General features: G+C 51.6%; 1 protein-coding gene across 6 annotated transcripts in view; it reads left to right on the top strand.

Annotated features, from left to right (window-relative positions):
* NDUFA10 (NADH:ubiquinone oxidoreductase subunit A10) overlaps nt 1-22893 on the top strand; it is a 49569-nt gene that overhangs the window by 5683 nt on the left and 20993 nt on the right. The window contains exons 4-11 of one of the 6 annotated variants that reach the window (XM_055090998.1): nt 83-169; nt 2109-2230; nt 4170-4249; nt 8070-8124; nt 10178-10263; nt 18703-18811; nt 19069-19150; nt 19296-19318. In XM_055090998.1, the coding sequence (XP_054946973.1) occupies nt 83-169; nt 2109-2230; nt 4170-4249; nt 8070-8124; nt 10178-10263; nt 18703-18811; nt 19069-19150; nt 19296-19303 (629 nt within the window). In that variant the 3' untranslated portion in view covers nt 19304-19318. The other 5 variants (XM_055090997.1, XM_028483353.1, XM_055090995.1 and 2 more) reach the window with 5 other exon arrangements.

The following is a 22893-nucleotide window of genomic DNA, read 5'->3' as shown; positions in this document are numbered from 1 at the left end:
CTGCATCGGCAGGTGGACTCTCAACCACTGCGCCGCCAGGGAAGCCCTGAGTTTTGATTTTTGTTTCCATGTTTTTAAACAGGGCAAGGTGTGGTGTTGGAACGCTCCATCTACAGTGACTTTGTCTTCTTGGAGGCGATGTACCGACAGGGCTTCATCCGGAAGCAGTGTGAGTCCGGCCGGCAGGCTGGCCTTCCCGGGCGCGTGGGGTAACTTGGTAAAGGCCCCGCTAGACTCACCCTGCAGTTAGTATGCGTCTTGTGAACATCTGTTAAATAGGTGAATAATGCCATTCCACGGGAAAAACCAATTCCTTCCACCCTCTTTCCCTCCTAAATTCGTCTCTCCCTGTGAAAGCACAGTGGTGTTCTGGATCCTGAACGCACAGCTTAAGCCAAGTCTCCACACAGCCTCCCAGGAAACTTCCCTGGCTCTCCAGCCACCTTGTGGCACAGCTATGTGGCTCTGTGACCTGTGGCTGGCTTCGCTGAGCGGTCCTGTTCCGTGCCTCCCTCACCCCTCTTTGCTGGCCCCTGTGACTGCAGCATTCTTGTCCTTTCCTTCTCTCCTGCACGTGCTGGTCTAGTGCTTTTAGGGACACTGGCACTGGGTTGGGGGATTGTTGGAAGTCTGGCACGTGGCCAGTGACGAGAATAAAGGCTCTTGGCTGAAGTAGCCTGGCCACGAGGAGTGAGGGAACCCGTCTGGTTGGGGCCGGGGTGCCTGGAGCTAGGCGTGCGCTGGACAGGGCTGTGGAAAGGCCGTGTGGTCGTCCAGCCTGTGGGCATTTTCACGGCGAGCTTGGCTGCCTGGATCCAGCAGGCGACTAGATCTGGAGCGCAGAGTGCGAGCGGCCGGTCCCTGAACGGGAGACGGAAGCCAGCCAAGGCTGGCCGGCGAGGGGCCGCCCTTGGCGTGCGGGCCCGCCCTGCTGTGTGTGCCGTCCTGGTGCCTGCGTGGGGAGCGGCCAGAGCCCGTGCTTCTGAGCCAGCTGCTCAGTCACACCGACCCTCCGACGGCCTCAAGGCCAGCCGGCCGGCCTTTCCGGGGGGCGCGCTGCGTGCCGGGCTCTGCCTTAGGTGAGAGGGATGTGAGGAGTGGTGAGACAGGCCCCCGCCGTCCTGGGGGGAGGGGTGGGAAAGCAGCCTCGACGCGTAGCTGCAGCGAGCGCACTTGCTGGCTGCGCAGCGTGGTCCCCGGGTGCGGAGGAAGCGTGTCGAGGGCGTCTGACCAGTCGGGAGACGGGGTGCTGTGGGCAGCGTCCCTGAGGAGTGGGCCCTGGCTGAGCCGTTGGTGGTGCCGCTACAGGAGCTTTGCGGGCAGCAGGCGCTGGCGTGGCTTGGAGGGGGCCGGGTGCTGGCGGAGGGGCAGGCAGGGCCGCACCAGCAGGCCGGGCACCTTGGCTGGGACGCTTCGGTTTCTCCTGAAAGTCCTGAGGAGCCCCTGCGGGGTTTCAGGTACGGGAGGCGTGTGGTCAGTTTTGAGTGTGTTTATCTGAAGGATGCGTTCGGGGAAGGCAGGTCAAGGAAAAGGAGACCCTTGGGCGGAAGTCGGGCTGGAGGGGGCGCACCGTGGGACGGAGGCCTGTGGCGGGCGGGCAGCTGAGCAGCCTGCCGGGCTGGGCGGGCCTGGGCGCGGGGCGCGCGCTCGGCAAGGCGCTGGCCAGCGCCGTGGGAGAGGGGGAGTGACCCAGCTGGGCCGATGGGGCCGCCGGCGAGGAGGGCCCGGAGGGGCAGCGGGCTGAGAAGCGGTCAAGGTGCGCCCTCACGTGTGGCCAGGCCCGCTGCAGATCTGGCCTTTAGGAAGCTCGTAGGCCGGGCCTGAAATCCCAGTGTTGGCATGAGGTGCCTGGTTTCTCTGGCCTGACTCTCCCGGTCTGTAGAGATGGGAAGCACTGCCCTGCAGGGCGGCTGCGAGTGCTGCGGTCGCCGAGTTCCAGTCTTACGTGTGTGCAGCTGGCGGTGACAGCCGTGACTGTTACGTGGTTCGCAGGTTGACACGTGGCTCTGAGAACCGCGTGTACCTTTGCCCTTTTATTTGAAGAGAAGTGTGCATCTGAGGGCTGTCCGTGGACCATCGGCTGACAGATGGTGCCTCTCTTGTGCCAGGTGTGGACCACTACAACGAGGTGAAGAAGGTCACCATTTGCGAGTACCTGCCCCCTCACGCGGTCATCTACGTCGACGTGCCCGTTCCCGAGATCCAGAGCCGGATCCAGAAGAAGGGAAACGTAACTCAGCCTTTAAGTCCGAGACCACTGTCTCTTTATGTGTCCTCGTTACGTTTAACATAGATCAGCGCTTCGCACCGATACTTATCGTGGGATACTGTGAATTCCTGATGGCCCCTACGGGGACGGGGGCACGCACATGGGTCCCGCCGGGAGAGCGGGCACTTGTGCGATGGATGACTGAAGGAGGCCCCGGTCACTCACTGCTCTCCTCCAGTGCGCTCCATCCCTGGTGCCGTCCTGCCATTGTCCCCTGACCCTGGGTCACCTGAACCACTCTGAGGATGGGCGCATCTCCTGACAGGACTTCCCTTTCTGCTTTCTAACGGGCTTTTCATGCCCTGTTGTTTCCTACAAGTTGAAAATAATTTCTAATACCCTTTCAGTTTACCACTCCCATGTGTTGGGCCTGTCTTCCTCTTTTTCCTACTCAGTGACCCTAAAACGGTAGAGCAGTGATCTCCACACACGTTCATTACTCTTAGGGGCGTTGAGACAGTCAGGTGCCTGGAAGCGCTGCGATTTGGAGTTGGCTCTGCAGGCGTGATGTGGGTGCAAGTTAACAAGGCCCCTCTTTGCCCTTTTGACTAGTTCGTATTTGGAAGGGTCCCTCCTACTGAAGAGTATTTTTTCCTGGGAGGAAACGCTCTTTTTGACATTGTGATGAACCGGTAGGCTTGCCTGTGTATCTGTCATCCCAGGGCCCGTCCTCGGCGCTGGGAGTCTCGGGGTGCTCCGTGAGTGCCTCTCTGATGGCAGGTCCTTGCCAGGTGGCAGAGACGCTCCGGGCGTCTTCGCTGCAACTGAAAGACGCTGTGGGTCACCCTCCTCGCTCATTTGGCAGTGAACACACGTGACACCCGTGTCTCCCTGTTGATTACCAGTCCGCACCCGTGTAAGAGTTCACTCCGAAGTGTGATGTGTAATGTAGACTTTGGAGAATATTCCATCAAGTGGTGGAAGGAGGGAACTGCAAGTCAAAAGTATTTAATTATCGTTCAGTGGAATAATTTTGAACACTTTGGCTATTAGAGTGACGTTTATTGAGAAATATGAAGATATATGTTTAGAATTCTCTAGATAACTCTCGATATCTGGATAGCAATATTTTAGAAACCATCTTGAGGAACAACTTAAGAGTTGTGAACATGTTTACTTTTCCAGTATTCGATGAATACTGTCACCAGCTAAAATTACCCCTGTGTCTAAGTAAAGGAGACATTTTATCAAAGAAACATTATGTCATTGATAGATGTGTGTTCTTATATTCTAGCGGGGAGACTAATAGTAAACAAGGAAATAAATAAGAAGTACGGGAAATAAAGGCAAATGCCATGCAGAAAATCAGACAGGGTGACAGATAACTTAGCCTTTAGCGTTGCCAAACCGTGAGAGGTTTTCAGTACGGAAACTTGCCACTCATAATTGGAGTTTTGTGTTTCTGAGATGGGCAAACGTCGTACGAAAGGGAAGTGGAGAGGGAAAAAGCGGGAGAGGCGGGGCGAGCGGTAGGAAAGCCGGGTGGGCAGAAGGTTGGCAGCGGAGGCGGGTTCTGCGGGTCGGGGGGGACGTGGGCCAGTCCCCCTCCCAGTCCCCTGTGCGGCGTGTCGTCTTGTATCGCCTGCACTCAGGACGGCCCAGAGCGGGAGGCGGGGCCGTAACCGTAAAGGGGGTTCTTCCTGACCCTGTTCTAAGTCCACCTCTTGGAGTCTGTGAAAGAAAGGTCATGCCATACGTTCACCTGGGCAAGCTTCCGTGCTCTCTGCGGCGGAATGAGAACTGTCCTAACCGGTTCCGAAGCCCCTCCCATCACCCCACAGTTCCTAGAGTGCCCAGCCTGACTCGTTCTAGGAAAGCTGTTCGTTGATTGTCTCACATTTTCCGTAAGCACGGGAAAAAGAAAAGTCCAAACGTATCGCACTTCTCTGCTTTTGTTTAGCCACATGAGATGAAGATCACCTCCGCCTACCTTCAGGGCATCGAGAATGCCTACAAGAGGACCTTCCTTCCCGAGATGAGGTGAGCCCAGGGCACGGTGGATTGATTGATTTATTTAATTTAATTTAATTTAATTTAATTTTTTAAGGTGTTTTTGACGTGGACCATTTTTAAAGTCTTTATTAAATTTGTTACAGTATCGCTTCTGTTTTATGGCCTCAAGGCATGTGGGACCTTAGCTCCCTGACCAGGAGTCAGACCTGCACCCCCTGCATTGGTAGAGGAGGTCTTAACCACTGGGCCGCCAGGGAGGTCGCAAGGATGTATCCGACAGAACTCCACACGTGGAGTTCCTTAGGCCCCGCCAGCCCAGGGGCGCACTCTTGTTGATTTCAGTGGCCGTCGTCTGGGGAGTTTTAATCGGACGTTTATAAGCAACAGTGACAGCAGATATTTCAGTTTGAGTTAGTAGGTTTGGGGTTGATTTTTGTTTTTTGATTTGCTTATTTTGCCAAGACATTTTTTTGTTGTGTTTTTAGAATATTTTGCTGCCAGAAGTGAGCTGAAGCTGTATTCTGTGACAGGTTTTACGGTTAGAGAACTCATGTATTCACTCTAGGTGGCAACTGAATGGTCCCGTTTACTGCCTGGAAGGCTTGCCTGAAGACGCTCAGTGAGTCCACCCAGAATTTGTGAGAGGTCAGCAACGCCTCTACCTGCTCCGGAAAGACGTTCTGAAGTGGGGTCTGGGTTACGTGGAAACACCGCCAGACCTTGTTTCCATTTGGTTTCTCCTCTCCCTCCCGCTTTCTTTATTGAAAGCACCGAGGGATTCGTGGTTTCATCCACGCTCTCTAGATGGTCATTCTGTGGTCTGCGTGTGTGCCATGTGGAAGGGGTCATCTCCTACCGTCACTCAAGGCCTAGTAAAATTAGGGGGTTTGGATATAATATGCTGTCACTGAAGGTCTCCGGTAGTAGTTCTCAGGCTTTTGGAAGACGGAAGCCTCTCTTGATACCTTAAAATACTATGCTCTTGTTGTTTAGAATGTCAAAGTAACTGTAAAATTGTGAATGAAAACAAAGTACTGTCTAGCAGTTTTGGAAGAAAAGTTTGATTTTAAATTGGAATGTAATTGTTTTAGCTGGGAGCGTTGAGGCTTAGAGTATCTCTGCTTGCCCGTGATAAGCTTTTCTCTCACAAGCAGTAGAAACAACAGGGTGGACCGTAGGTCGTGCTGCTCTACTTTCAAGGCCAGAAGTGCAGAAAAAAAGTCCGTTTTGTAAATCTCGTCAAGGGGAATATATAGAGCTATGAGAATAAACAGAGATAGTTGACCGTAGGATTTCCGTTCCAAAGATTCCTCTTGGAGATCTTCTGGCTACAAAATCACGACCGCGACAAGGCTGCCCAGCAAGTTCTCAAATAGGACTTTCAGCTGTAACATCAGGAAAGTAAAGGCTAGATTGAACTTGCAGATGGGGTGGCATTTTTTTGTACCTGGCGGTTATTTTCCAGAACTCACCCTCAGGGCTTCCTGATCATGGAATGTTTAGCAGCGATTCTAAGTACCCATTGCTTCATTTGGCGCTCCGTCCTTGAGCTGCGCGGGGAGTCAGCTCGTGGCCTCTCCAAGGTTCAGCGCTCCCGAGGGGCACCTTCCGTCGTGCTGGAGGTCAGACAGCCTCCTCCTCAGCTGCTGAACCCAGCCCAGCACGTTGCCCTCTGGTGACCGGTGAACCCCAGCGCGGAGCGGACGGTTTTTCACATCCTCACCGATCAGGGCGGACGGTCGGACGTGCAGCTCTGTTTTCACGTCCCTGCCTCGGTGGTCGGGTGCGGGCCTGTGGGTCGCCGCACGATTTGGAAGCCGTGGCTCGCCGGCGATGTACTGGAAGTCCCTAAGGATGGGTTTTTTACTGGCTCTTGGTCTCTGCTGGACAGTGGTGCCACACGCTGGGTCACCCCGCCGGGGTCAGTCTGGGGAGCTTGGTGGTTTCACCGTAACAGCGCAGATGTTGTGCCTTCCAGCTGGTTCCCGGGCTTGAAACGGCAGCTTTCTCTGCAGCGTCATTCCCCGCACCTCATTCTGAGAAACCTTGCGGGTGGGGTGAGCTTCCTGCGTTGTGGCGTGCGGGGCTCTCGTTGGGAGGCGCCCCGAGGACGTGAGGTGCGCTGGTCATTTACACCGGGGCCTTTGCGGCCTCTGCTGGTTCCTCGTGCCAGGGCCCCTCACTCTCCTAAGAAGCGGGTTGCACCTTGGAGGGAGAGGCTTCTCTGGCGTCTTCGCAGGTTGGGCTGAGTCTGGATGTTTTTAAGTGCCGCGGGTTTAGTTAGGTCAGAGTCGCTCAGGAGTGTTAGGCCTACCGTGCGTTGTGAAACGGACCTCTGTTTCTGCCGTGTGGACTTCCCAGATTCCCAGGTTGGTTTCTTTCTCTCTTTGTCCCCCGCCTCAGCCACCTGCAAGGGGAAAGTGCAGCCAAGGGTCTGGCTCTGTCTGTGGAGCCGAACCTGTTGGGGCACGGGGTCAGGCTTCCACCCCGAGAGGCTGCGCTGCTGTCCTTTTGTTTCCGTCTCTCTCCTTGCAGACTCACCACCAGTCGGGCACCTCAGGCCCGAACGCTGGCTTCTACTTTGATAAGCAGTGAGCAAACCAGATGAAATAAAAAAGAGGGGTTTTTTGGTGATGTTTGTTTGCTTTTCACGCGACACATGTAGCGCGGGACTGACTACAGAATATGTTTATTTTAAGATGATGCATTTATTCACCTGAAAAGAGGAAACTCAACTCTGTTTACGATGGCGTTACAGGCCATCCTGTGCGCTGCTGCCCGACACTGCACAGGGGCCGGGCTTCCCACCTGGAACCGCTTTGCAGGAAGGTTGGGTGGAGCCCTGCTTCCGGTAGTTTGTATCGTCGGAGCTGTATGTGGGCATATGCATGGGGGGCCGTGTGTTCTTGGAGTATTGACCCTGGTGTCGATGTACCTCCCGTCAGTAGGGGGCACTCTGGTGTAAAGACGCCTAAATGAGAAGATACCCACTGTTCATGGGAGCAGTGGTCCAGCCTTGCCTTTCTGCTGTACCCTCCTGGAGGCGGGGGTGGGGGGGGTCAAACATTTCTGCAGAGACAGGCTCTCCAGCGGGCCACTCTGAAGCGTCCCTCGGGTTGGTCTGGAGGTGGTGGCGGAGGCAAGGGCACGCTGACTAGGAGGCGGGTTTCAGTCTTCGCCTGGCTGGGCAGCCAGGTCTCCAGACAGCAGTAGATGTGGTGAGGTGGGTAGAAGTGCAGGAAGCTCACTCCACTGTCCCCCTTTTTGGGACCCAGTGTGACTTTTCAGTGTCCAGACTAAGGACCTGGACTAAGGGAACCGAGTTGCTGATGTCCTGTTGCATAGTTGGGTTGAAACAAGTTATTCTGAGGGTTGCATTTGTCTCCGAAATTCCAGCAGCTCAAGTAACGTGCCCCTCCCATCCCCCCTCTGGCTCCTCGACCCCCACCCCCCAAACACCACTTAGCTGCTCTCTGTGCGTCCGTCCCACTCAGGCCCTGGGCTCCCCTGTACCTTCCTGTAGCGAGTGCTGCAGCTGGAGATGGTTTGTGTGGCAGCACAGATGACTCGTGTCCCTGCCCCCCGTAGCCGCTGGCCTCACGCCTATGCAGCGGGGTGCGGTCCAGTCAGAGGGGAAGTCAGGAAACAGACCTGCAGCTGTCACCGTCCAGCCTCGAGCATGTCCCTGCTTCTGACTTGCCCTCCTTAGCTGGTCACGCCCTGTGAGCCAGTTCGGAGAATGCAGAGTGTTGATATTTAGAGTGGGAGCCTTGGTGACATGTATTCGCTTGTACAGTAACATCCACGTGGAAAATTTACGTGAATGTCATCTCGTTTTCTCTTGCAGTGAAAAATGTGAGGTTTTACAGTACAGCGCGAGGGAAGCTCAAGACGCAGAAAAGGTAAGAAAATGGCTGAAAAATTTATAATTATTCTTTTCTTTTCCCCCAAGTCTGTGCTTTTATTTATTTATTTATTTTTATTTTTATTTTTTTAACATCTTTATTGGAGTATAATTGCTTTACAATGGTCTGTTAGTTTCTGCTTTATAACAAAGTGAATCATTCTTAAATTTAATTCATGTATAAGGTTTTTACAAATCAGGTAATGAGTTCAGCTCCTACTGGTCTTAGAGGCGTCTATGTTTTATAATCTAAAAGAAGTACTGAGCCAACCCATCACATTCCCCTGGTCGTGGGATTTTGATTTTCTTTTAAATTATTCAGCTTCTAGAATCTTAAAATTATGGAATGGTGAAGATACAAAGAACCTTAGGTTATCTGCACCACCATTTTTGTTAAACAGATGGTAAAACTGAAAGTTGGATTGGTTAACAGGAAAGACTTATTAAGACTGTTGACCCTTGAACTACATGGGTTTGAACCGTGCGTGTCCACTCATACATGGATTTTTTTCAGTAGTAAATCCTACAGCACTGCACGGTCTTCAGTTTTCAGTAATAAACATCCTGGTGCTACATGGCACTGCGGATGTGCAGGGACCACTATCCACGCACAAGGAGGGCCGCCTCCAAGTTGTACTCGGGTTTTTGGCCGCGTGGAGCGTGTTGTTCAGCAGCCAACTGTGTAAAGTTACCAGCTTTCCCCAGATTCCTAGGTGCGTCTGTGAAATTCAAAAATTCAAGTCGGCCTCTGCAATTTTCAGGAGAACTCAGTGAGTAATAACCAAAAATTTTGAGAAAGAATAACATTTTCCTGCCCGAGTATGAAAACATATTACAAAATTATGTTAATTAAGGCACTGTGGTGTTAATACAGGGATTAATAAATAGCTTAATGGAACAGAACAGAGTCCAGAAACAGGTGCCTATGTGTGCTCATGTGTGTTTGTGACTTTAGCTTGGAAAAGTCAGTACCTTAAAGGTTGATAAAAAACAAAGTAGAGGAAAGGAGATTATTTCTTAAATGGTATTGAGGCAAATGACCATCCGTTACGTTAAAGAAAAAAGGCCTGTATTTTGTGTTATATATTAAGCATAAATTACTAAAAACACAAAACAAAAGGTGTAAAAAAATCTAGAAGAAAATACAGGTTTTATGATCTGGGGTTGGGGTGTAGGTGGTGACAGCAAACAGAAAGCTTTGCCAAGCAGTTGGCTGCTTTAATGATAGCACAGCCCTCAGCTGCCTCCTGGCTTGGGGCGAGGGGAGAAGAGAGTTGGAGGGAATGGGCCTCTGTCCTCCAGGACGGCAGGCCCGCAGTCAAGTCCGGCTCTGGGCCCAGCCCTGGCAGTTCTTTTAGGCTTGGTTCTTTCTACCTGGACCAGTTAAGTTGCATTTCATTTCCTTCCAGCCTTCTTTTTCTGTGATGTTGATTTTTGTTCGTCTTTAGGTAATTTTTATTCCTTTGACAGACCGTTTCCCTGGCATGTGCCTGAGCAGAAGAGGAATACATTTTCTCTGAGACTGGATTATTATCTGTGTTCATAACTGAATGTGCTCCAATTCTTGAAAGCTGAAGAGAGGTCCCCAAGTTTGGTGTGTTTTGGGGGAGAATGCGTCTGGAAAGGCCGCCCCGCTGGGAGGTCAGGCTGTACAGACCGCAGGCTTTGGGGCTGAGGAACTTGGATTATTGGAGCTCTCTAGGAAATGTATTTATTTTCTTGTCCTGTTGTTTTGAGTGGCTGAATCTTGCCTTCTGGAATAAAGTCACATGGGAGGAAATGAGGAGTCTGTGAGGAATGCTGGTTTTCCTCCCTCATCTCGATTCTTCCTGCACCTGCTCCTTCTCTCCCAGCCTGCCAGGGAGTTGCCACAGCGCCCCGGTGTCGGCTGGGCCAGGTGCCCACATGGGGCGTCGTCACTCGGCCCCCACTTCCCAGAAGGCTGTCTGCCCAACTTGCTTTCGCTTTGACTTTCATGGTGCGATTCTCCCTGCCAGGTATTTGTGGTTTGTCGTGCACTGAATGTTGTCTCATTAAATTCCTCTGTCCAGGTGATCGAGGATATTGAGTATCTGAAGTACGAGAAAGGCCCGTGGCTGGACCAGGACGACCGCACCTTCCACAGTCTGAGGATGCGGTGAGTCTGCCGCAGCTGGGCGTTGCCGGGGTGGGGCGGGGCTGGCTTCCAGTGGGGCGTGCTGCCCGCTGTGGGAACTTGCAGGATTTTGGAGTAACTGTGTCGCAGGTTGCCAGACGCTGAGGCGTACTTCCTATTCCCTTCCAGACAGGCTCTCGCTTTCTCTGACCTGACGGTGAATTGATTGATTGCCATTATTAATTCAGCCAATATTTTGCTTGCACCCTGTGCCAGGCAGTGTTCCAGATTTAGGAAATGCAGTGTCAAATAAAAGTCCTGCTGTCACTGAATCAGCAGAGCCATACGGGTGCTAAAGGCCGGGGAGAAAGGTAACCCTGAGTAATGGGGCAGCGAGCGGCTGGGGCGAGTGACGGAGGGCGCTCTGGGGAAGGCTTGAAGGCCCCTCTTCTGAGGAGACCCGAGTGTGTGAGGACTGGGCCCCGCAGTGTCTGGGCTGAGCGCGGGGCAGGGATGCCGGCGGGGAGAGGTCCTGAGACAAGAGCCGCTGGGGCTGGAGCCGGGAGAGGAGGGGCGGGGAGGCCGTGGTGAACGTGGAGGTGGGGGAGGCCACGGAGGGGAGGCCACGGCAGAAGGGGACACGCTGAGCGAGCTCCTTTGTTCATGAGAGATGCAGTGACACGTGGGCAGTATTTTGCCCAGAAAGCCCATGAGACAGTGTGCAGAACTTGTGCTGGGTGCCGGTCACGCAGCACCCTCTGCTTCAGTACCTACTTGGGTCCCAGCCTCCCGGCAAGGAGGCAGGTGCTCACCGTGGTCACACTGTCCCTGGTGCATGGGACTTGGTGCTCCAGCCCAGGGGGACGGCGGTGCAGGCCTGCTCTGCTCACAGCGGTGGGCAGGCTCTGTGCCTCTGCAGAGGCGCTCCAGGCAGAGAAGGCAGCTCCGACCCAGGAAACGTCACTTTCCTGGGAGCGTAGGTGACTGCCCCTGTGCTGGAGGGACCCGGGGAGCCGACCCCCGTTGTGCCCCGGGGCGGGGGCCTGGCGGAGGCTCGCATCGGCCTGCGCTGCTGGCACCCGGGCAGGCGGTGGCGGGGCTGGGTCAGTGTTGGGGAACACACGTCTGTGTGACCCTCGCGCGGCCTTCTGCCTGGGCGACCGCTCTGCCGTCAGCCCGTCGGGTGAGCGCCGTGGAGCTGGTCCGCTGGCCTTCCGCGGTGCAGGGCACTTTGCTGGGTCAGTTTTTCTCTCAGTAGCGAACGCACTTGTTTTTTCCCACTTGGACGCATCCTAATATGAGCAGGTATGGAAAATGGACTGCCATTAGTTTTCCATATCCTGTGCTTGAAAGTGAATAATTTTCCCTTTTGAACCTGTTGATTTAGTTGTTAAAACTAAGACTTAAAATTTTGTTCATTCTTCACGGTTTTTGTTGTGTGTTTTAAGGTGGAAGAAATCGCATGTCTTGTACCAGTGAGAGAGGTCCTGTGGCTGGGCTGGGCCTATGGATGCCGAGAGGACAGGAGAGGCCCCGGAGGAGGGCGTGGGCCGGTGCGCTGGTGGGCAGTCCCTGCTTTCCACGCCGGCGCTGGGCAGGCGGGGACAGGGCGGGGCTTAGGGAAGTGGGTCTGTGCCAGGCGCGCCTGGAGCTTCCCTTCAGCGGGCTTCTGTCTTCGTAGTGGAATGAGAGACGGGTCATCAGCCCCGAGAGGCCTCGAGGGCGGGTGGGGCCGTGTTGCGGTTTGAGGAGGGAGGAGAAGGTCCAGAGCGCTGCCCAGGCCCGTGGGGAGGACCGGGCGGGGAAGGAGCTGTGGGCGGCTGCCGGGGACGGGGGGACGTGGTCACGGAGGTTCGGTGGGGTGAGGCGGAGCTCTGGATGCGAGCGAGGTCGGGGTTTGCCCGGTGTGTGTGAGCGAGCAGGAGGGCTGAGGGTGAGTGTGATGCTGAAGAATCTAGCCTGGGGCGGAGCGCAGAGGAAAGGCTGGGGTCCCGGGGGCTGGGGCTCAGGGCCACGCCCCCTCGTCGGAGAGAGTTAGGGGACAGAGTCCAAGACGGAGCCAGGTCACCTGCAGTTCTGCCACCGCAGGAGCCAGCGTCAGCGTTTAGTGCAGGCTCTTCCCGTCCTTTGTAAAGTGTTGCTGTGTTCATATGTTTCTAAATAAAAATTACCTTGCCTTATGTCTTTGTACTGTAACTTCTAATATGAGCATGTCCCTATCTTGTTAAATGTTTAAAAGCCGATTTCTCAATGGCTGCTCATGCTGCATAAATCCACTCACTGATGCCAGTCAGGGGGCGGCAACCATGGTCTGTGGGCCCACCCAGGCCTCAGCTGCTAAGAGTGGTCCTTACATTTTTAAAAGACTGTAGGAAAAAGTACATATGTGAAGCCGTACGTAGCCCTCTCAGGCTGAAATATTTACCGTCTGGCCCTTTACGGAAAGAGTTGTTGACCTCGGAGATACAGGCATAATCCATTCACCATTTCTTTAATATCAGTCTTTTGGGTTATTTCCATTTCTTCATAATTGTAATAACAGTAATGGGCAGAGTGTACTTATTTTTGTTCCGTTTCAGGTTACTTTCTTAAGGTATAAAAGTGGAGTTACCGGGTCAGATTATACGAACGCATTTTGCAACTATTCGTGTGTTGTGAAATGGTTCTGCCGAAGATGTGTACCAGCTTGCACACTTGAACCAGTCTTCTGAAAGCCCTTATTAAGACAGAATAGTTAAAATAAGAAGCACACAAAAACTTGTGATTTTGATATCAAAGAAAAGCATTTGCTTGATTTTTGCATTTCACAAACACCGAACTTCAAAGAGGTGTATTTTTATTGGCTATTTATTTGTCCTTTGTGAATTTTTTCTTCCTGTTTATTGATCTTTTTAAAGCACCAGCTCTTTGTTTTATTGATTTTCTCTGTTGTTTTCTTATTTTCAGTTTCATTGACATCTACTCCAATTTTTATTGCTATTTTTTTAACCTGTTTGCTTTAGGCTTCAATTGCTCTTCTCGCTCTCGTTTCCTAAGGTAGAAGCTTAGGTGATTGATTTTGGATCTTTCTTCTTTTCTAATATATGCCTTCGATGCTATAAATCTCCCTCTAGTTTAATTCCATTGTGGTCTTAGAACATACTTTGTATGATTTCTGCTCTTTTACCTTTGTTAAGACGTTTCATATGGTCAGCAGTGCTTTCCGTCTTGAATAATGTTCTGGCTGAACGTGAGAAGAGTGTGTACCCTGCTGTCGTCAAGCGGCGCGTGTTCTACAACTGTCGGTGAGATTGAGCTGATTGCGGGTGCTGTTCAGGTCATCCGTGTCCTTACTGCTTTTCTGTTTGCTGGGTCTGTCCGTTCCTGAAGGAGAGTGTTGAAATCTTTAACTACAATGGCAGATTTGTCTGTTTCTCCTTTGAGTTTTATTCGTTTTTGCCTCGTTGCATTTTGGTGCTCTGTAAGTGGCGTACGTGTTTAGGATTGTTAAATCGTCCTGGACACCTGACCTCTTTATCCTTACACAGTGCCCCTCTCTATTCCTGATCCTCTCCTTGTTCTGAAGTCGGCTTTGTCTGAAATTAATGTATCTGTTCCAGCTTTCACTTAGTCTAGGAATGGTGTATCCTTTTCCATCCCTTTACTTTTAGCCTGAGTCTTTGGATTGATTTCAGGTGGGTTTCTTATAGACGGCATATAGTTGGTCTTATTTTTTTAATCAGCTCTGTCAGTCTCCGTCTTTTAATTGGTGTATTTGGATGGTTCACATTTAAAGTGGCTGTTGATATATTTGGATTAATTTTTACCATGTTTGTCATCATTTTCTGTTTGTTGCATTTGTTCTCTGTTTTCTTCCCCTGCCCCTTTTTTCTACCTTTTCTGGTTTTAATTGGGCATTCTGTGTGGTCCCGTTTTATCTTTTCTCTTAGCACCTCTGTTGTACTCTGTAAAAATGTGTTATCGTTGTTGTAGTTTCCAGGTCACGTCTGCCTGCTTTCAGGTGGCGATGCCACTTCACGGCTGGGGCGGACTCCTCCCTCCACATCCCTTATGGCGTTGCTGTCATTCATTCCACTCTCTGTGCTCTAATCACCCATATGTTGTTGTTCCTGTTATTCCAGGACAAGCAATTGATTTTCATTTTTCTCAGCTTCCTTTGCTGTGAGGACTAGAGAGATGGTTTCCAGGCTATTTCCCTGTTGGAGCTGAACCTGGAGTCCCTCTTTGTTTTTTGAAGCTTAGTGGTTGACTTTCTTTTTTGTCAGATACTTACACATGTATATGTGTTTGTAAATTTACCTAAATGGTATCATGTAATGTTTCATTCTGAACCTTGTTTAAAAAAAAAAACCTTTACAGGCACACCTGAGGGATAACGCGGGTTGGTTCCAGACCGCCACAGTAAAGCAGGTCTCACAGTAAAGCAAGTCACATGAGCGTTTTGGTTTCCCGGCGCACATGAAAGTTATGTTTACACCAAACCGCAGTCTGTTAGGTATGCAGTAGCATGATGTCTAAGAAAACGTGCACATACCTTAATTAAAAATACCTCGTTGCTAAAAAATCGTAACCGCCCTCTGACAGCACAGGGCTGCCACAAGCCTGCAACTTGTAAGAGACGCCGCGTCTGCACAGTGCAGCAGAGCAGAGCACGTGAGGTGGGGTCTGCCCGGACTGCTGCGTGGCGCCCTCCCTCTGCTGAGAGCGCGAGGTGTCAGCTGGATCACAGGCACATGGTCAGCGTCGACCCCGCGTCTGGGAGGTGCCTGAGAAACGCTTCCTGAGTCCACGGCACTCCGCCTGGCGGAGGCGCCCGTCCTCTTGCAGGTGGGGGACCGGGCCTCCAAGGGCGCTGCCCCGCTGAGGTCCTGGAGCCGATCTCGATCTCGGCCTCGGCTGGAGTCCGGGTGGGGTCGCTGCTTCCTCCCCTGGGGTCATCTGCCTGAGCCCTCCTTTTCCCTACTGACCCCTCAGCTTCGCCTGGGCCCCGCCCTCAGGGTGGTGCTGGTCCCTGGTGACTCTTCTTCTTTGGGGTTTGGTCTCCGCTCCTCGGTTAGTTAGGCCTTCGTCCCACCCATCCCCTGTGCGTACGCCCGCCAGGTTAATTTTCGTAGAGTGTCGCGGTGACCCTGTGCTTTCTTTACTCGGAGCCCTTCGGTGGCGTGTCTTGCTTTGGGCATAAATCCAAGTTTCGTGTCCTAGAGCTGATTCAGCGTCCTCATCATCTGGTTCTGCCTCTTGCATCAGGGTACAGGCGGCCCCCCGAGTCCATTCCCTCCCCCCCGCCCAGTAATTACCCAGAGACCTGAGCGTTCTCCTGAGCCTCGCTCTATCCACCTGCTTTTCTACTTGAACCCTTCTCCTAACTTTTCCGGCTGTCGTTTTATGTGGATTTATGTGTGATCCTTGTTAGTATTAGCTACTGCGGGGCAGAGTACGTGAAAAACGTACGCCAAGGTGACTGTCCTGGCACCCTGACATCTTGCTGAGGCTGGGCAATGAGGGGATGCCTTTCCCACTCCTTGCACAGGTAGTAAGAAGCACAGTGTGATTTCTGAAGGTACTCTGGGGTGTGTATTAGTTAGATGCTAGACCGTGTCCAAAGTTCACGTCTTAAGATCGTAATCTTCTTAGTTGTTCGGTTATGTTGATATCAGAGCATGGAGAGGGAGCCTGTCATTCCCTCACAGTTTACAAACTACAGCATTCAGTTGTTTTAATTGTTTTTGAAATAAATGGTATTGTTCTTTCCTTCTCCCAGTTTTTTGCTCCTCTGCCTCCCAAGGATCTTTCATAATGGCTTACAATGGTAATTGTGTTTATTTTCATTTAAGTACCATTTCTTAATTTGGGAGACTCAAGTGAAAATTATGGCCTTTTTCTAAGATAACTATTTACCAGTTATACTCATTTTGTCTAGAACCTGACCAGATTATTGGTTTAGGACATTTTTGTACCATCTCCGAACGCGTGTGGTGTATAATTATGTGCGTGTGAGTGCTTATTTCCCAGCCTTGATAGCATTTTGTGTTCGTATCCCTAATCCACAACTGACCGGCGCCGCCCTGGTGGTTTCATCCTCGTGCTGGCGACTTGTTACCAGGGAGGCCTGCACCGCGCCCACCTTCCCCCCGCCCTCCAGCGCCTGGGCGCCCCTCTCGCCCTTGCTGCTTCATGACGGCGACTTGTGTTTCTAAGACTCCTGGAGGATGGCTTTCTAACAGGAAATTCCAGTGCTACAAAAACTGCAGGGTATGAGTTTGGTATCAGAAGTACAGGGTTTCAAGCAGAACTTTGCAATTCAGGAGAAACTAAAGAATATGCTTTGGACGTGTTTTAGGAGAAAGTATAAGCATTCTGTTAATTGGGAAACAGTGTGAGTCATAAGTCACAGTTTACTATTTTTATTTTCTTTCTCTTCTTGGCCTCACTCTTTTGTTTTGGAATTATGTGGCAGAGCACCTCGTCTTGTGAACCACACTGTAGGATGCTCTGTCTTCCTGGGCCGGGGGCACTTTGGCCTGTGATGTGAAGAGCATGTGCTCAGGTTTTGAATCTCCTTAATTAAACTAAGTGCTCTGTGAGCAGAATGTTTCTTTTCACCACTTTTTGCTCCTGAGTCATAAAAGGCTTCCTGTTGTCTTCGTTCCTCGCTTATCTTCAATCTGGAATGTGTCTGTAGTTTGTGGAGCCTGAGATTTGGGGTTTACTGGAGACGGGACACACGGACTCTTCTTGGTCATCGTTTAAGCTGGTAGTCAGAAAGTGAAGGAGCAGTTTATCCAAGTTTGAGTAAGTGGTAGAACAGTCACTGTAGATTATTTTTTTAATCTTCAAAAGCAGTTTGAAGATATTTGTTCAAAGATACACCCATTTTGAAAGGAGGGTTGTGTGTAAACTGTAATTCTGCCAAATTAAGCATAGATGGCGCTGTTGCTCTGTATGTTACACACAAGCCCCTAGGCCAGTCTGTTCTTTCCAGTTCTTCAGGGTTGTTTTAGGTTTTTCAAACCACAGAGGAAATCAGATCATACCCCACCTTGATATTTATTAACATTTAAAAATATAAACTTCATTTTTAGTTGAAATTGTTTATGGGGAGATCACTTTAAAAGTTATCCTTGCTGTAATAAGTGTAGAATAATTCTATTTGTGTTAAAAATAAATATGTACTTTACTGATGCATGCTGACGAAAGGTATTCTATAACCAACTTACGGTTAAAACTGAGAAAAAATTCTCACGTTTGAGCATGTACGTTATAGCCGTGTGCAAGATGTCGCAGCAGTGCTTGCTTGGAGCGATGTTTGGTTATTGGATTACTAGTTGTCATACGAGTGACGCAGACACAGTGTTTACGGTGACCCTGGGATGTGCCTGTGCCTCCTGTTCAGTCACATTCAGCCTGTCACAGGTTCTCAGTGCTCTGTGGTCCTCTACGGGAGAGGGGCCGAGCGTCGCCTGGGCTTGGGCTGGGACCAGGCGGTTCTGCTGCGGCTGAGTCTGCCCGGGGTGCAGGGGACAGGCCTGGGCTTGTCCTCACAAAGCAGCTGAGAGCCACATCCATTTAAAGAGCTTCCGTTTGGGCCATTACAGACAGAAACGTCTTCTGCCATTATAAGTCATTAATGGGAAAGGGGCCATTTAAAATAATCATTTTCTTTGTTTTGAGCCCTTAAGAAAAGAAGCTTTATTTTAACATTTTTTCCTAAAGGCACTCAAAATGCTTTTTATCTTCAAGTGTAGTGGTTATATTCAGACTAAATTTAATTTAAAATAAGCAAGTTATAACAAAGTATAAATATTTTAGCATTCAGAATAAAATGGTGAAGCAAGGAGTGTGTCCTCTCATGTGTGTTTCTTGGTGCCAAGAAAAGCAGGGAAGAAGACGTTTATAAGCAGGGGTGCAGCAGGCCGTCCTGCGGGGCAGTTCCCCGCAGCCCCGCCCTCCGGTTCCACGAGGCCTCGTCAGCCTCTGCTCCTGGAATCGGCCCCCCAGGCGGCGTGGGCATCGCGTGGGGCGGTGGCGGCGGGGTGGGGGGGGGGGAGGGAAATGCAGGAGAGTCGCTCGTCTCTCCTTCCCCCAAGAGTCATTAAATGTGCACATTTTTCATGAGAGCAGACCACGCGCGCGGTACCGTGACATGTGGTGTTTGTGTTTAGCTTTGTATTCCCGGTAGTCCTATGTTTAAAACACACCGCGGCTCCTTTTTTATTTTTCAAAACTGTGTCTGTCCCCAAAGGGAGTCACCTGTGGCCATGAGACTCTTGAAAGACCCCGTCTCCGGCTCTGGGAGTGGTTTCAGAAGAGCAGCTCCCACATCCCAGATGGTCTTTGGGGGAAAGTTTGGCTTCTGAGATGACTGCTCAGGAATGCATGGATGCATTTTTTAATATGGACGTTGTAAAAAATCAGGCTGATAGCTTATTTTATTATATATACTTTGATGTTTAGTGTGACTATATTTGCCTTATCTTCTAGGGTTCAGAACAAGTTGGAGGTGCTGAACTACACAACCATCCCTGTGTACCTCCCAGAGGTCACCATCGGCGCTCACCAGAGTGACCGGGTCTTCCATGAGTTCACGGAGGTGAGGTCCTCGAGGGCCGGGTCTCAGACGACTGGCACATAGGCACTTCTCTGAAGAATGCTTTCTGTTTGTTTGTTTTAGTGAGAGAGCTCCGTTTTCACTGCAGTAATTCTCCTTTCCCCTTCATCCGTGTATTGACGCAGCTCCTCGAAAGGCAGGGCCGCGCGCAGGGCGCTGCCCCTCTGGGCCGTGTGTGCCGCGGGCAGCCTTCCGGGTCAGCGTGTTGTCTTGACGTCAGAACCTTCTCTCTTCCTCAGCTTTCCTTTACGTCCTTTCACGTCACATTTCACTTCTGGCGTCGCCTTCCTCTTCACCGTACATCCTCCATAAGGAGGGAAGGTGTGTGTTTCTGCAGAAGGTCCTCGGTTGGACGGGAGCCCTCGGGAGGGCGAGGGGCAGGAGTGAGGCGGGAGCTGGGCGGGCCGAGTGTTTGTTGGTCTTCTTTCTAATTTCCGTAGCTTTTTAGTGAATTACCTGTTTTCAGCATGGTGAATGGTGAACTTAGAGAACATTGTAAGTGCTGCCTTGGAACCTGGCCGGTGAGTGAGCACCTCCTCTGAGAATCGTGGCGTCAGTGGGGTAGTGAGAACGTGACCCGTTTCCCCGTCAGTGGTGGTTGTGTTTGGTTATCGGCAAAGGCGTGAAATGATTGTCCTTAGATCAGAACTGCAAGCTGAGCAGTCAGTAATACTTAGGTGAGTTGAAATCTTGGTTAGATATTTTTGCATGACTGTGATTCTCTGATTTGATGCTTTTGCACATTGCTTGCAGCTGCGCTGATCGAATGTCCAGGGATACCCCGTTGCTCTCTTCCTTACCTGAGATACGTGGCCTTTTCTTTTAAGTAAGTTCTTTTGGTGGCCTTGGAAGTGGTTTTGTTAAATGTAGACATTTGGGGAAGTACGTAAAACTGTACAGGTGTCAGTCGGAGGGACCTAAAGTTAGTATCTTGGCACGTTTCTTTCTTCCCGATGTTTGCGGGGATGCGGGTGCGTGCGTGGTGTCTCTTTCTCTTCTTGAGGGGAGCTGGCAGGCCAGCGGCGGAGCTGGCTCCTCTCGGCCGCTGGTGCCTCGATGCCGCTCCTGCCGAGGCCGGGAGACCCACCCTGTCGCTGTCCCCACCCTACATGTAATGACCCACCGGGCCCTGATGAGGCCGTCTCACGGGCGGCTGTGTCCTGCCATCAGGGCTGCTACCTTGTGCCGGCCTCCGCCGTCCTACTGAAATTTGTCCTGCAGCTTCCGGTCTGAGCTCCTCCGCGTCGGGTCTCTCCCTGCAGCCCTCCGCTGCAACGCAGAAGCGCCTGAGCTGAAATGCCAAAGCGGCAGAGCCTGTCCCATGCCTGCAGCCCTTCCGTGACCTCTGATGAATCCGGTCCTGCAGGGTGGGTGCCCTGGCCCCTGCGGAGTCCCCTCCCTCATCACAGCCCTGCGAGCGCACCCGTGCTCTCACTGGTGGTGTCCTCCGTTAGTCCATATATGGGCCCTGGGGGCTTGGAGGTGGTGCACGGAGAATTTTGAAACAGATGAATAAGTTGCCCTTTTAGCTTGTAAATTCTTCTGATTACACCAGAGTAGTCATTTACTGGTAATGTGTCTTTAACGCCTCTGTAACGTTCTGTGACCTCACTTTTAAACAAGGAAGCAGCGGGCGGCGGGTTCGGAGATTGTGCAGTCACCCACACGTGAGTGGGATTTGGGGACGTGGCTTTGTTTCGGTAGTTTTTCTTATGCTTTGCTACTCTTTGTGTTGAGTGGTACTGGCTTTTCGCTTGTATGACTGATATAAAGTTTCCTTTTAAAATGAATTTATGTAATAAAAAAAGGGCATTTTGCCGTTTTTAATGTAAGCGGCAGTGCACCTGGTATGCAGCTGTGACCTGATGGGCAAGGTGCCCTCGGATGGCCTCAGGAGCCGCCTCTGCTCACTTCAGGTTCTTCAGGCATCAGGCGCTTTCATCTTGTTCTTTCATGCATTTACTCCGTTTGTTCATTAGTTCAGTTATTTATTCCACTAAACATTTATTGAGTGCGTTCCAGGCGCCAGACCTGTCCTAGGCCCTGGGAACAAAGCAGCGCGTGACCCGGAGGAGAGTCCCCGACCTCCCAGGCACTTACATCAGAGTGGGAGGAAGCAGAAAATAAACAGAAGGTGAAGCAAAGAATTCGTTAAGTGACGGTGGCAAGTGCTGCGGGGAAAATTAAATTCCCAGAGGAGGGCAGGGCCGAGCTGTCGTGGGCTGGGGGGGTTGGACTTGAAGTCCTGGTCGTGGTCCAGGAAGGCCTCACCGAGAAGCTGATGGGTGAGCAGAGGCTGCAGGGCGAGGGGAGGGGGTGGGGGTGCTGGGGGAGGTGGCCCCACGGGGAGGGGAACCGAGGCAGCGGCGCAGCTCCGCGTGTCTGGGACATCAGAGCCACAGGCAGGAGGCCACTGTGGCTGGAGCGTGGAGGGGGCGGGGCCAAGCAGTAAGAGGTTGCGGAGGCCCCCGGGCCGGTGTCAGGGCTCTGGCTTGTCCTCTGCAGGATACGGGGAAGGAGGATCTGTGTGACGCACGTGGTGGTGGGGCGTTCTGGTTTCTGATTAGAGGGTGGGTTAAGTAGGGGCGCAGGCAGAAGCACGGCGATTAGCTAGGGGGCTGGTAACGGCATACGGGCCGAGGGCTGCGTCAGCTGGGACCAGGGTGGCCCTTGTGGGCGTTTGCCCAGTGCTCAGGTTGCGGATAGAACCGACAGAGGCTGTTGAACTTTTGTGTTGGGAAGTGGGAAAAGGAAGCTGATTTCTAGGTTTCTGGCCTCAGGAACTAGAACTCTGGAGTCGGAACCGGCAGACTTTGGGAAGGCGCAGAGGTACAGGTTTCCAGGAAAGATCAAGAATTTTTCATTGGCCGTGGCAAGTTCGAGACGCTTGTTATTCCCCAGAGGAGGTGCCGAGTGCGTGGTCGCCCTCGTTTCATCGGGCTGTGTGGATACCGTGTTTCTCACCGATTGGAGGTTTGTGTTAAGGCATGCACGGTGGGTTTTTCAGACATGATGCTACCGCACACCTAGTAGACCACGGTATAGCATAAACATAACTGTTATACACGCTGGGAAGCCAGAAATTCACGTGACTTTATTGTGTTGTTTGGACCTGAGCCTGCTTCCGAGGTCTCTGCCCGTAGTGGGTTTGGGGTCTGGAAGTCGTCAGCGTGTGACTGCTGTGTGAGGCTGCGGTTCTGGTTGAGACGGCTTTGCAGTGAGGAGAGAAGGGGAGCACGAGGTTCGGGGGCCGGAGACGGCAGGGGGCCCAAGTCACTGTCTTCAGGGAGCTTACGCTTTAGTGTGTTTATCACTTCATCAGTTATCTTTACAAGTGGGGGACTGTTCATAGGAATTTCGTCTTTTCTGTTAACGTATGTCTCTTTATAAACGGGGTGTGTTTATCTCTATCTCTGTAAGCAAGGAAGATTGAGCCAAATGACCCCAGAGAAGTTGAATGGTACCCAGAGCAGGCGGGACCCTCGTGGTAGCCAGGTAGGGGGGCGTGCACCGTGGTCGAGCATGGGTGGGCAGAGGAGGGGCTCAGGAGGTCCAGCAGGGCTCCTGGGGACAGAGTGGCCTGACGTGTCATGGAGGAGACCCAGTTGCACCAACGTTGTCCCTCGTGGAGTGGGTGAGGGCCCCAGGTGGCCCTGCTCACTGCTGGGAGGAGACACTTCTCAGAGCAAATAAATTCCAGCGAACCAGCGGCCCAGGCCATCGTCACGACAATTACGGGAAACACTACAAGTTTCAGAAATTAAATCTGTATGGAAAATGGGCATTTGAAAGTCCCATGTAAAAAGGAAGATGCATGCCAGCAAATAACGACAGTTTTGTTTTTTTCTAATCTTTATACCTGTGTTTCTTCCTTGCCTTAATACACTGAGTGTGGCTCTAGTTCATGGTTGGATAGAAATTGTAACAGTGGTCGTCCTTCTCTTGTTTCTGATCTCGGGGAGAAAGTCTTCAATAATTCCTCAAATATTATGTTTGCTCTGGGTTAGGTGTAGATACTCTTTCTAGGATTAGGGAAGTTCCATGTTATTGTAGTAGTTTCCAAG

Source organism: Physeter macrocephalus, chromosome 2 (genome assembly GCF_002837175.3).
Source record: "Physeter macrocephalus isolate SW-GA chromosome 2, ASM283717v5, whole genome shotgun sequence".
In the NCBI taxonomy this organism is placed as follows: domain Eukaryota; kingdom Metazoa; phylum Chordata; class Mammalia; order Artiodactyla; family Physeteridae; genus Physeter; species Physeter macrocephalus.
Note: the sequence above shows the minus strand (reverse complement) of the source record. Positions and strands in the feature narration are given on the sequence as shown.